This window comes from Excalfactoria chinensis, chromosome 1, assembly GCF_039878825.1.
Source record: "Excalfactoria chinensis isolate bCotChi1 chromosome 1, bCotChi1.hap2, whole genome shotgun sequence".
NCBI classification, from domain to species: Eukaryota; Metazoa; Chordata; class Aves; order Galliformes; family Phasianidae; genus Excalfactoria; species Excalfactoria chinensis.
In genome coordinates this window covers 99659410-99673673 of record NC_092825.1, presented here as the reverse complement: position 1 = coordinate 99673673, position 14264 = coordinate 99659410, and the positions used below count along the sequence as shown (strand labels likewise).

At 44.6% G+C, this 14264-nt stretch overlaps 1 protein-coding gene across 1 annotated transcript; it reads left to right on the top strand.

Moving 5' to 3' along the window:
• The first annotated feature begins 13274 nt into the window (after window positions 1-13274).
• Window positions 13275-13952, top strand: EPCIP (exosomal polycystin 1 interacting protein). Its single transcript, XM_072326617.1, has one exon. The coding sequence runs from the start codon at window positions 13275-13277 to the stop codon at window positions 13950-13952; it is 678 nt and encodes a 225-aa protein (XP_072182718.1).
• The last annotated feature ends 312 nt before the right edge of the window (window positions 13953-14264 follow it).

Here is a 14264-nt window from a genome sequence, read left to right as displayed (position 1 = left end):
AAAGAGAATACCTAAGTAACACATGTGTGAAATCTCCCATTATAAATACTAAAAGCTTCTGATTGATTTTCCAAGAGAGTCCACACCTGGGTAAGCCTGGCATAAATGTGTGGTATTTTGTGGCTATGCCAAGCGAACCTTCTTTTCTGCTCAATCCCTCCGGACAGGAGAGCTGTAGAACCAGGTAACCACATGCTGCACTTACAGCTACACTCAAGGCACAGAGGAAGAGAAGCTTCAGAGACAAACCCAGATCCTTGGTACATCCTCAGCGCTGGGTCATCCTGCTTGCTCTCATCTGGAGTAACAAAGGCAGAACCACTGATGAGGGTGGGAGGAATGTGGCAAGGTTTATCCGTCTGCTCGTACAGGAGTATTTCGGGAGCCATCTGGGAGTACTGAGGCTTGCAGGGAATGCAGATCTCTGTGGGGCTGCCAGTCCTGCTCATGTTGAGCAGCAGAAGAAAGGGAGCTAACTGCTAATGTTCAGTTTCACCCAAGAAATAACCATGTGTCAATCAATGGCTAGGACAAGTGAGCGGGTGGGCAGCCAGGAGGCTGCTCTTCCTACCATATGTCTTTTCTCTTGTTTTGGATCTGTGGAGGCATTCGTGAAGTGTCAGTACTCGATTCTTTCCATTACCTGGCTTTAATTAGCCCCCTAAAGCCCCTTTGTGTGGCTGGTGCTATCAACCAGGGCTCTGAATAGAAGCCACCCCTGTCAAAAAATTTTGGAACAAGCTCCTCTTGAATGGGCCCAATGAGCCAGGGGGCTGTTTCCTCCTTAATCCCACATTTAATAGCACGAGCTGGGGACAATAGGCAGCTTCTCCAGCTTTTTGCAGCTTGATTCCCTTTGACACATCCAGCCCTCTTTTGTCCCTCCAGTGAGGACACGCCACCTCCGCGTGCTGCGCACGGGACGTGATCCCCAAGTGTCACTGAGATGAAATGGCTTCAGGCAGTCTCAGCCAGAGGCCCCAGACTGCCAGCTACCTCACTGCCTCCGGTGCTGCCTTACCTGTGGGGAGGGCTCACTGCAAGAAAACCTGGATGCTGCCCTATTTTTTTTTTCCTATACTCCTCTAAGGATGTGTTTTCATCAAGGAAGTCAAGGATTATAAGATTTTGCCATGGCAACATGCTATTAGGAATGCAAATGCACAACTGGAAAAGGTGGGAGCCTTTATTTCTGATAATTAGATGACAAAAGCCTATAACATTACAATTTTCTACGTACTTCGAAACAAGAAAAATCATCCTCTCCTCTGTGATCTTCTTCTTCAGAACTGTTTTTCTCCAAAACGGAGCTTCTTGATGGAGAATATGGAAGAAATGAACAAATTTAATTCCATTTAAGTTTATTTGTTTGAGTTGTTCACCCAAAAAGTGGCAAGCTCTGCTTGACCGCCACTGTTTTGGGCAGATATTTGCTATCTAAAAAGTTGAGTAAAAGATGGGTGTGATCATCAGCCCGGGAGCCACATCTTCAAGCAGGAGAGTCTGCAAGCAGATGTCCAACCGAGGACCCTTTGTTTCAGTTTGCAGCACTGGATTCAGATTTGACCAAATACCTGCTGCATAGAATAGATGAACTAATTGGGAAGAAACAAACAAGAACCAGAAGTGCCAGCACATATGTAGTTGGCTGAGTGCAAGACATTGAGCAGCGCTGTGTACAAAGGACACCTGTTGGCATCTTTATTTGCTTGTCCATCAGTATTTATCTTTGATTACACACACACAAAAAAACACTTTTACTAACAACACAGAAGCAAGTGATGGTCATTCACAGTGTCGGGTTGCTCCCAGCTTAGGAAAAGAAGGCAAGTTTGATTATAGCATCTACTAATCTGGTCTGCTTTTTGCATTAAGGAACAATACACCATAATGTTGCTGGCCAAACGCTGGCCCAGATATCCACATGTGAACAGATATGTGTGGGGACTCTGCCTTTTTGGGTGGTGCGCTTAGGACTCTACTAACAGCCCTTGTTTTCCTAGTAACGAGTCTTCCAAAGAAACTTTCTTCCCAGAAAACAGGCCTGCTTACCAAAAAGATGAAGATACAAATGAGTAATAACTCCTCTAATTTGCCCGTATACTGCCTGATCAGACTATTTCTTTCCCCCCCAGCTATTCATACGGCCCTCTTTCAAGACCCTTCTAAAAATGAATTTCTTTCATGATGCCCGCAAACTCTCATCCTGCCCTCAGAGGATTTTCCTTTTTGCTAATTTGATGAAGACCACACACATGAAATCAAATGCTTTTGTCATTTGTTTCTCATTGTGCCCACTTTCTAAAAGGAAGCATCGCCTGCGTTGTCTGATCATAAACATTGGAGCTCACAATCTGGCGCATTTCCAAACGTTCATTTTTAAGGGCAGCGTTTTAGATAATTGTTAAGCTTCACGGTAACTATCAATTATATGACTCGCTGGAAGCTCTGATCACTTTCCTGCAGCCTGGTGTGCCTTATGTTCTCTTACCGAACCTGCCTTAAATCTCTTCATGCTTTTAAGACCTCACCAACTCAGGACAGGCAGGATTTCACCTGGTGACTTTGTCACTTGTAAGCTTACCCTGTTGTAAAACTATTCTCTTTAAAGCAGTATTATTAAAAGCCACATAAACAAGTATCCATTATTGAGAGTAATTAAGACTTATCCCAGTGGAGAACAGGAAAATCATATGGTACGTACTCCCAGCCACACAAGTACAGATTGTTATTGTAGTTCTCATGTTAAACAGTGTGGTTTTTTTAAATGATTTTCAGTCCAAGAAAATGCAGATGCATCACCCATCTAGGTGACAGAGGCCAAAACCTACAGCACTGCTACATCCATTAACTCAACACCTAACCCTTGTGTGCCTGGGTCCTCACATAAAATTCCTACTCGTGTGTTTCTTATTCTCACCTTTCTCCTTTTTCCTTGCTGCCCACAAGCTCCAGCATTATCTAAGATGCCTAACTAGGTTTTAAACTGTAAGATACAATTCATCCTAGGAGAAAAGTAGCTGTTTCTCATGAGATGATAGCCCCTATTCCCTAAGCTCATCCTCTCTAACACCCTTGACACTGCTGTGACATCTCCCACTGATGCCCTATTGCCCAGATATTATCCTGCTAGGCAGGCCAGAAGGGTTGGCATGGAGATATCATAGAATCACAGAAGGGTTTGGGCTGGAAAACGCACGCTGTCCATGGGCAGAGCTGCCCCCCACCAGCTCAGGCTGCCCAGGGCTCCATCCAACTTGGCCTTGAGCACCTGCAGGGATGGGGCACCACAGCTGCTCTGGGCAGCCTGTTCCAAATGTTCCAGCACCTCACTGCCCTCTGAAGAAAGAGCTTCCCCCTGACACATAACCTAAATGTCCTGCTACTCAGTCTCAATGTCTGTTCCAATGATTAAGATGTTGAAGAACACTGATCCCCAGGAAGAACCCTGGCATATACTGCTTGTTACCGGCCTCCACCTTGACATAGATCCGCTGACCACAACAATCTGGCTGTGATCACTCAGCTAGTTCTCAATCCACCGAATAGTCCAGCCTTCAAATCCGTATCTCCCTGCTGTACAAATAAGGACGTGATGTGGAACCCTGTCAGAGGCCTTGCACAAATCCAGGAAGACAACATCACTCTCTTTTCCTTTGTCCACTGATCCTAGAAGACCATCAGATTGGTCAGGCACAATCCCAATGAAGCTGTGCTGACAAATACAAGTGCTGAGCTCCCAAGGGAGCTTAGCCACACAAGGCACTCAGGAAAGTTCAACCATTAAAGGATAAGACAATGAAAAATGTGGCCGGTGCTGTTCTCAAACCATAAGGACTCCCACAGTCTGCAGGCTTATATAAAAACATAAAGTAACACAGATTTGTCACCATTTCAGAGAAAGAATTTCAGGTGTGCATAGGGCCAGCAAACTAATGATATGGACAACAAATTCAAGCTAATGGAGTCACTTAGGCTTTAAACAGCTTGCCAAGTAGAAGTGTGAGGGACTGCTGCCTCTCAAAAGGTGAAAGTTTAAGAGAATATAAACCAACCTGAAAAGCTTTATGTCAATAAAGTTATTCCTGGAAATAATTTGAGACGGTTATCAAATTTGAGCACCATATTAGAGAAAGACATCATCAAATTAATCTGAAAGAACAAATTGGAGAAGCTGTTGTCATATTAGTAATGGAGCTGATGAAGGCTGTTCGAAGGGGTAGTTCAAGGAACTGATAACATGTTGGTGTAGCAACAGCCCTGTGTCATTTAACTCCACTAACTGTAGCACAACCAGCATGATGTTCAATTTCTAGGATTCTTTAATAGCTTTTTAGTGGTTTCACTCTCCACAGATTGCAACTGGGAGTTAGTACAATCCTATGCTTGTAAAATGTTTCCATTTGGTTCTCCTTGGGGTCTCTTGCCTCTAGAAAATGAGTCACTTTCAAGTATCGGCCAGCTGATGCCCTCTGTGTTCAAGAAATAAAGCACAGCAGTCCGATGCTGTGGGTAAGGAAAGCTTCCTACTTTCTGATGATCTACCGGTCCTCAGTTTTTTATCCTGGGTGGATTTTTAATGCCAATGCATACGTGGTAGGAGCAGACACAGATCAGAAGTGCTGCTTCTCTAGCCATTGTGTGCCTCTTTCCTCTGTGTGCTCTTATAAAGCCTGAATGCACCAAAATGCCCTTTGCTTTGCACAGAAGGACAAGACTTGGGTGGAAGCTTATCTGGTATTGGGTTCGGGCCGTCTCATCTGATGTAGAGCCCTGTAGAGCATTTGAACAAACTGGTTGAATAGACCAGGACATTACAAGCTTTGCTCTAACATTTCTTTCCCTCTGTTGAGCAAGGACCTGTCCTTATCATGGGGTGGTGCCTTGCTTTGGCATGGTCAGAGAATATGGGAAAATCAGTTAGTCAGGGGGTCCCAACTAAGAATAACTGAAGCAGGAAACAAGGTGCATTTCTCTTCAGCAAGAAATAAACCACTGAACCACAGGGGTTGGAAGGGACCTCTGGAGAACATCAAGTCCAACCCCTGCTAAAGCATTTCCCTACGGCAGGTTGCACGGGAAAGCATCCAGGTGGGTCTTGAATATCTCCAGAGACAGACATATCTCCAAGCAGCCTGTCCCAGTGCTCTGTCACTCTCACAGTAAACTTCTTCTGAATATGCACTATCTAAATGCCGTTCTTACCTTGAGTGAAGAAAGTGTGACACAAAGGGAATAATGCACTGCATAAACCCTGCATGATGCATCCATACACTAAAATGGTATAAGACCACCCTTTGGTAAACGTGCAGCCACTTCCAGCGTTTTGTTTCAAGCACAGGAATGTACTGAATAGAGTCTCTGCAATGAGGTTGGTTAGCTCAGAGGTGAACTTGTGGCACTTTGGGAAAATTCAGAAAGAAAAGATGGACTTTTGGTTTGGATTTGTTTGTTTGTTGGGTTGTTTTTTGTTGGTTTTTTTCCCCCAAGGGATTTTAATGGCAATGAAAGTGATTTGCTTTCTACCTCAGAAAGGGCCACGAATTCCCCAAGGGGTGTAGGGCCAAAACTGTACAGGGAATACCTCTCTCCTGCCCCAGCCAACTTCTGAACTCCCACTGCAACCACTGAGCCTTAAGCACCTGCTGCTTTGTACTCCCCAACAGGGCATCAGGCCCTTCCATCGCAGAAATCCCGCCTTTTCATTCAGATCGGCGCAGAATCCTCCTCGAGCGAGGATCTCGGGAGGGCGATTCCGAGCTCTGAGGCACAGCCCCGGCCGCAGCGTCCTGCCCCCGCCCCGCCGCTCTGCCCGCAACTCGGAGCTCGCCCGCACCGCCGGGCCGAGAGCGCCCTCTGCTGCCGCAACCCGAACCTGCCCTGGGTAACGGGGGCGTCACCTCTCCTATCGCCGGTAACCAGAAGAGGCCCACCCTCACCTCGCCACGACCTCCCTTCAGGTGGCTGTAGAGGGCAATAAGGTCTCCCCTAAGCCTCCTCTTCTCCAGGCAGAACAACTCCAGTTCTCTCAACCGCTCCCCATCAGACCTGTGCTCCAGACCCCTCACAGCTTCACTGCCCTTCTCTGAAGATGCTCCATTCCACTGCAACCTTAAAAGCACAGTTGATCTCAGGACAGTGCATTTTTAGTCTCTGCAGCTGGTTATCCAGCTAAGTCAAGCCAGCTACAGGCTGAAATCTGTCAGGAAGCCTTCTGCTCTCTGTCCCTTCCCTTTCCATTGCACCACACTGCTGCTTGAAACAGTGCAGAGAGGACAGGACGGAACAGGAGAGGACTGTATATCAGGCATAGTCACCAGGTATCTGAATGGTGTCATCAGCCAGAGGTTTCAGGCCAGCAGTCAGTGGCAGCCATTCCCCCTTGTTCTGTTACCGTCAGATCATGTAAGAAGTCCATCCTCTCCTTCTTCGATTATTGTTAGGCTGTGAAGTGATCTCCCTGAAGTCTTGCCAGAATATGTTGCCTCATAACCTTTTAGGATCGTCTTGATGCATTTCTTTGTGATCAATAACATCCATTTACTCCTGCACGTTGGGCAAACAGCCTCTGGAGAATGACCTGGAGCTCTGGGGAACAGGCACTTTCCCATTTTTAAGCTACAAAATCAGCCTTGGGAAAGCAGGCAGGGGAGGGCACATCCCTCATGGCCAATCCCATTGGTGTGGGAGCAGCGTAGGAGCAGAGGTGGCAAAGACAGGTAGGGACCTGCTGTGGTGGCAGTGAAACGGGCAGACCTTGGAGCTCTCTGCTGCTTGTCAGGCGGATGCCTTGGGCTGCTGGCCCCACACAACAGGAGAGCAGTGAGTGGGAGAGCTGCATCCTGCCTGCTCCGCAGGTTAACTTCAGTGCCACACATCACCGCCTCCAGAAAGGCTGCGGAGCAGGGATGGATGCTCCACCGGCACCAGGAGAAAGAGTGAGTCACTGCCTTTGTGCTGTCCCAAGCAGGGAGTGGTAAAGAGCAGGGCAATGCTTAATAGCTTATGTATTCATGTCTGAGGCAGTTTCTCCAGCAGCACAATTATTGCCTTGCCACTGATGTTCTCTTCCTGGAAGGTACGTTTCAGATTTGTTGCTTTGTAATTACAGGGAAATAGCAGATTATGCAAAGTTTGTCTCGGATGTGTTGCAATTGTTTATACTCATATGCCTGAGTTAATAATTAATAGCTGTATGAACAATAAACTAAAAGAACTATGGAAAGGTTCTGCTCCCTCTTGCAAACACTCCTTCAGGAAAATCGTTCACTAAAGGCAGCAGAACTTTGCTGTCAGTTATTCCCATTGTCTTCAGTTGAAAAAACAGCCTTGAGGAAGGCACTAGCAGAGGACTGTCAGGGGAAGAGCAGCTGGGACCTGTGCTTTATTCTGCCGTTTCATTTACAAGTCAGGCCAGTGATGCAGGGAGTGCAAAACACAACAAACACGCCATCGCTGTGTGGCTCTGCAGTCTGCCAGCAGTGACACCATGCGTTGTCCCAACACAGAAGCGGGAGCTGAGACACCCAGCACCAGGTAACCCTGCTCCTGGACTGCAGCCTCCATCCTCTTCATGGCCATCTTTTTAGCTTCTTTCTAACATGCGGCTTTCCTTGCTTGCATCTTTTTTCTTTGTTTGAGATTTGAACAGAAGCAGCTTGGTTGTTAGAGTACGCCTTGTATACCTTTTGCGCTAATGAATTAAGCATAACTCCTTGGGTTTGGTGAATGTCTAACTTAGCTTAATGCTTAACTTGAACTTCTGTGTCGGTCAGGTTAGAAACAGAGCTTAGAAATGATACAACTGAAAATTTGCCTTCAAATGCTCTTTTCTAAAGTTCACACAGTGCGGATACCTTTGCTCTAAGAAGGCGTTGATTGGACACAAAAACTGATGAATGAAAAAAAGGATGGGTCATTCAATAACTGAACCAGGAGGATATTGGAAAGTAATGATATTTGATCGAGAGTAGAAGTAAGATGTTTTCACAGTGTAATACATACCCATGTATTCTATGTTTCACCTTAGCACAGTCAGGGGTCCGTTTGGATGCTCCATCCCTGCAGACACTCAAGGTCAGTCTGGATGGGGCTCTGAGCACCTGATGGAGCTGTAGGTGTCCCTGTTCAGTGCAGGGGGGTTGGGCCAGATGGCCTTTAAGGGTTTCCCATCTGAAATGACTCTGTGACTTCTGGAATTCATCCATTCAGGCCTAATACTGAAGCAGGGACATATACAGCTGCCCAGGATGTCTGGAAGTTCATGCATTGTTCAGGTTCAGTGCAGTAGAACTGCATGATTTATCTTGCATTTCTATCACAGCTAGGAAGGATTTTGTTCCCCTATGTGTAACTGCACCTCTATGACAGCAGCGGTTGTTCAGCCCAATGACGGCAGCTCAGGCTTTTGCTGTACAGGGAAATAAAACAACATTCAAGTTATGAGCAACAAGCGTGGTTCGTGCTGCAGTCCAGAAGCATGCAGAATGTCAGCTCCTACTGCTGCTCTACCCACCTCCTCAGTGCCACCTGGACTGTGAAAGGCAATATATCCTACATGGCCCTCTCATACCTGCATGCAAACAGGAAAGCAGAGAGGCTTTCCTTCCTCACGGCTCTCCTTCTAAATGCTTTGGGCTTTGTCCAGGCTTTCATGTTATTTTGGTCTAAATTGGCTGGTTTTGGTATTCACTCTGTGTACGTTGCCCAAGCTGCACAAGATTATATGGATTTAAGCTCCTCTTAGCTTAATACAGCACTTTCACATAGGCACATGCTAACACAAGTGATCAATGAGGGGTTTTAATTAGTTTTTTTTTTTCTTCTTCTTTTCTGAATAGAGAATGGAAGAAAGCACCCTGTAAAGAAATTAATTGTATAGGCTGGGGACTCCCATTGAATAGGATTAACTTTCCTTGAGACAATTGCATTCTCACACAACAGTCAAAGGCTTTTTATTGCTTTTTTGCAGTTTTCTCCATACACAGGATCTGCAATTAGAAAATAATAACGATGATGATAAAATAAAAAATTACTGGGATGATCAAAGCAAGTTCAGAAATCTGAAATGACACTATTACTAAGTAAGTGTTGGAAATATCCTGTAGATACCCAAAGAAAAAGGAGAGGGTGGAATCTTGTGCCAGGAACCTTTGGGGATTGTGTGCTATAAAGCAGGGTTTTGGTGCTGGAAAGATGTTACACAAGTAACAGTGTTCACAGTTCAAGCAGTCACACCAGAACGGTTTTACGCTGGTATCTGTGTCTAATCCAATTTTCACTGAAAAGGCCCCCTGCTCAGGGCAAAAATGAACAGATGACCAGCTGAGTTCAGATCACTGGGGGACATTTGTCTTCAGAATCAGGTTGCTGCTATCTCCAGCATGTGACACTTCCCTAAAACCATCACGGCTTGTGTTTGCTACTAAGCGAAGACTCCATCGCAGGAGTGGTGCTGCCTTCCCCACTGAGGCCAGGCTGGACACACCACATGTGCTGGGCCTCATTTTCCTCCAGTTTTAGCATTACTGAACAGGCAGTCTGCTGTGCTTTCTGTCTGCATCAGTCTGTGCTCAGAGGAAGGAGCACCATGCACTGCCTCCCTGGTGGTACTCTGTGGCTTAAGTATTGTGTCCAGCTACTCATAGGCATTCTTTACCATGGATTTATTTAGTTAGGTAGTTACTCTTGGTACTCAGTGCTGAGCTTTCTTCTCTATTCTCTAAGCATTCAACTCAATAGATCGTGTTATCACCAGAAGTCCTGTAACTTGGGCTGATGATGGAGTTTCTCCTCATTGTCAAGAAGTTTTCTAGATGAGTCTAAGAGGAAAACAGGATGGTAGCTGGCTGTAGAATTCAGAAAATGACCTTTGTGTGGTGAGGTGTTGGCACAGCTGCCCAGAGAAGCTGTGGTGCCCCATCCCTGGAGGTGCTCAAGGCCAGGTTGAATGGGGCCCTGGGCAGCCTGAGCTGGTGGGGGGCAGCCCTGCCCATGGCAGTGTGTGGGCTTTGAGCTCCCTTCCAGCCAAAATCTATATTTCAAAACATTTTTGAGGTGTTTTAATGCAGGAATAGGCAGGTTACCATAGGGAAACACTGTCAGCTGTTTGGAAGAGAACTGGACCAAGCACCAGGAATTCTAATGGGGTAATGATACTCTGCCATTGCTTAGTGAAGCTGGGTGAATGTTTAGGAGAAAAAGCAGGCATAAAGAAGGACCTCTGGGGCCTTGCAGTCGAACAGATACTTGAGGCAGTGTTTTTTCTCAATTTAACTTTTCACTTCATTCTTATACACTAAGTGCTTATCTCACCATCACTCTGGATGGCAAGTGTGGGTAATACTACTTGGTAGCTGTTTATCTGCTGTGTTATTTGCCTATTTTTCTTCCACTCCTAATTGTATTTCCCAAATGAGACCATGTGAGGATGGGAAGAGAAGGAAAGCAGGAATTACATTATCCTATTCACCAAGGTAGGAGTGGATCTGTTGGAGGTGGCAGCTCTAACAGATCACCAGTCACTGATAAGAGGAAACATTGCAGTTACAGCACATAATGTCAGAACACTGTCTACTCATCAGCTGACTGTATAAAGCTAACTTCAGAAAAGTATCAGTGCAGTTGGGTGAAGGGCTTGTCATAATGCCCACCTACCCCCCTCATTTGAAACATGGTTGTTTGAGATGCTGTGAAGTCAATACTGCCATGCATAAGCTACTTTGTTTGAAAAAACCACCGTCAGTTTGGACACTGTCTCTTTGCTTCATCAGATTAACAGATGAAGCCATAGTGGTACCTCTGCTGCTGGAGGTTATTTTGCAGCCTTGCACAGCTCTAGACTTTGCTACTAGAAAGTTGAAACCAAACTTCCAGCGGCAGCACAGAAGTCCTATAGCACATGCTTTACTACTAATATAGTATATAAAATACTGTAATTAAAGTGTATTTATCAGACACCTCTCTGCAATTGCTTAATGAACAAATTCAACCATTTCTAGTATGAAGATATATTGACATTTTATTTCTGAGTCTTCAGTTAAAATTGCCTTTACTTAGTTTGCACTCATACTGTCAACTTTGTCTAGAAATTTTTCTAGCAAATGCTTTCTTTGAAATAGACAAATCCCAATAACTTTATTGACTTGTGAAACAGTGTTGGTATTACAGATCTGCAATTTATTTTATCATCACTGTTAGCCCCGTAGCTGAAGAGTTGAGCAAACACAACGTGAAGGTTTAGTAAATAGGATTTTCAACACATTCTGTGCTTAGAGGCCTAGGTGCCAGAGATCAAATTCATCTGGCACTGAGGATACCAGAACAGTCACAGGTTGGATGTGTCTGACCTTTGAAGTTAAACGTTAGCTAGCAGTTGGATTGGTATTTCTGGTATGTTCCGCAATAAGCCTGAGGAATGTGCGTTAAATATTTGATTTCAACATTGTAACGTCTGTATTCTTCTTTTAAGAAGACAGTGTTCTACATTCAAGGAGTACATGCAGAATGAAATCATGTTGGAGTCAGTTTGCTTACATTTACACTACACAAGAATATGTAAGAATGCACAAGAGTGGCCATAATCAGGTGTCAGCCCAAAGATCTGCCTAGTCAATCAGCCATCTCTTAGAGTATCTGGGAGATGTCTCACTCTTGTGCCTCAATTATGAACAACTGATCTTTATGCTCTAACCCTACGTTATTTGTGCTGTTACAGTTTACCACTGTATCCTTCTTCAACAACCTCTTTTCCTGCCTAGAGTCCTACCTAGTTCCACCCTACTAAAAAGGAAGCTCTTCCATATCTCATTATCCCTGTTGCTCCAGCTCCAGGCACGTCGCATCCTTTCTGAAATAGTGGAATCTGAACTGCATACAACAGGCAACTGTGAGTAAAAGAGTTATGCAGAAGATCAGCAACACTGTCTCTTCTTCCCAATACTTTCCAGCTACTACTTAGAAACTGAATTACTTTTTGGCTGCTGTTTTTTTCATGCATGTGTCTGTCACAAACTGAAGATCTCAGTCCCAAATGGATCAGCTGGTAATGTCCAGCCCAGAGTCCATTATTTCTTATGGCCATTTTTTTCCTACCAAAGTTCTGGCCATTTGCAAATGATGATTTTCTGTTGATTCAGTGACAGCAGGCTGAACTTGAAAGAAAAAAAAGGTCAACTAAAGTACCATATCCTCTATAAATGACAAATATGGACAGTAGGGCATAAATCACTTGGCCAAAATGCAATTACGTCTGTATTTTGTTTAATACCAGTGAAAGAACAACCCCAGTTGAATTTTCGGCAGCTTGAAACATTCAAATCTCAATTGCAAATGTTCCCTTTATTTTCTGTTAAACTACCATTGAGTTTTAGCAGAAGACTTCATTGCCTAATGATGGGAGACTGAATATTAGAAACAAGGCAATTCATCTTTTTATTGCAAATACTATTGTTTTCCTATTTATCTGGTATGTTTTTCCACAACTGTAGCTTCATTGCCATGTCTTCTGAAGTGCTGGACACACGTTCTGGACATGGAGCAATCTTCACACATTGTAAGGACCAAATTCCTCCCACTGCCTGCCCTGCTGTTGCCCTCACTGGGACCTGCTGCCTTTAATCAAAATTTGGGTCCACTGTTTCTTGGTGGTTCAAAATAGTTACAGACAAATCAAACAAACTCTGTAACATTTTGTAATTTGTGTTGAGAAATTCATCTGTGCTTGCACCGTCGTTCAATAATACGCCGAACGTGTTTGCTAAGATCCAGCAGTGCTCTGAAAACCCAAGGGCTTGTTGCTGATGAGTCTCACCAGTCCTGACCCCAGACCATTTGAGGTGGAGCATGGTTGGGATGGAAAACTGCTCAGTGGTCAGAGGCATTCCTGGAGGTGCTACTTTGTTTTATCAGGGTAAATGAAGGGAGCCAGAGCAACCAACAAGTCCAGAATCTGTCCTATACTGGTTGCCATAGAGAGATGGTGAGAGGCGGTCCTTGCATCTGAAAACCTAGAGGTTAACATTGGAAAAGATGTAGCTTTATGTAGACTAAAAACAAGATTTCTGGCAACGAGTTGGTATTGTGCCACATAGCTCAGAAAGACACATGCTGCATCCAGCAGTGCTTCTGATAGTAATTGAGAAGAGCAAAGCAATATTAACAGTTGAGTGGTGTTCAGTATAATAAATAAATTGTTTTCTTTCAGTAGGTAAAGACAAGTGATACAGTCCACTGTGTAAAAGGAGAAGACACGTGGCATCTTGGCACCAGTACTAATGAAGCCAACAGCCTTCTCTACTTTCTGGTTTTGGCTGTCTCTCTTTTTGGCTGGCTTCCTTGGCATGTGCATTACTGACAGTTTTGTGGGAAGTCAGAAGAACCATACACTAATTTTCACCAAGGAAAGCAATATTCGCAACTGCAGTTGCTTGGCAGATATCCGCGACTGTGACTACAGCCTGGCAAACCTGTTGTGCAACTGCAGAACAGTGCTGCCTTCTACCATGGAAAAAACTGACTACAGTAGCGACTTGACCATTTGGTTCACAGACACGTCTGTGCTGGAGATGCTCCTCAACTTTACAATGGTGTGGGATTTGAAGCTCTCCTTCTGTGGCACTACTCCTCTACCAACAGAATACTTGACCATCTGGGGACTGAGAAAGCTCCGGGTAAAAAATAAGGTCAAGGGACAATTTCCAGAGCAGAGCGTAACCATCTACAGTAGCAGCAAGAGTGAAAAGGAAGATCTATTCACAATGCACAACAAAGATAGGCAGATGTTAGTATACATTTCTTTTCTGGATACCTCTCTTTTCAATGGGTATTCTTTGCTCAAGTCATACAGCGTGGAAAATGTCTCTAGTATCACGGAGCACTTTCACAACCTGCTGCACTCCAATGTTTTCTCAACCTCAGATAACAGAAGCTATGTTGTAACATTCATTTACTGAGCTCTTCAGCACAGTCAGCCAAAGGCATGGTGAACTGCTGAGAGTGAAATGGGACTTCTCTATTTGGTTTGGCCACAAGGAGCCATTACGGGATGAACAGCTTTGACTGTGTACTCAAAGAGGCATTTAAAGTAATACAGATTCATCTGACTAACTCACTAAACACTTCCTTAAAGAACAAAGAACACACGAAACAAGGTGAAAGCATCACTACAAATTGTATACACTGTAAGCTAAGAACTGAACATGCACTCTGTCACCTGACTATCGTGGTTGTTCCCCACTGGGCACACTTTAGTTGATCAATACTTT

What these genes read in the sequence shown, in the direction of transcription:
- EPCIP (XM_072326617.1), top strand. Translation starts at nt 13,275, where the DNA reads ATGAAGCCAACAGCCTTCTCTACTTTCTGGTTTTGGCTGTCTCTCTTT.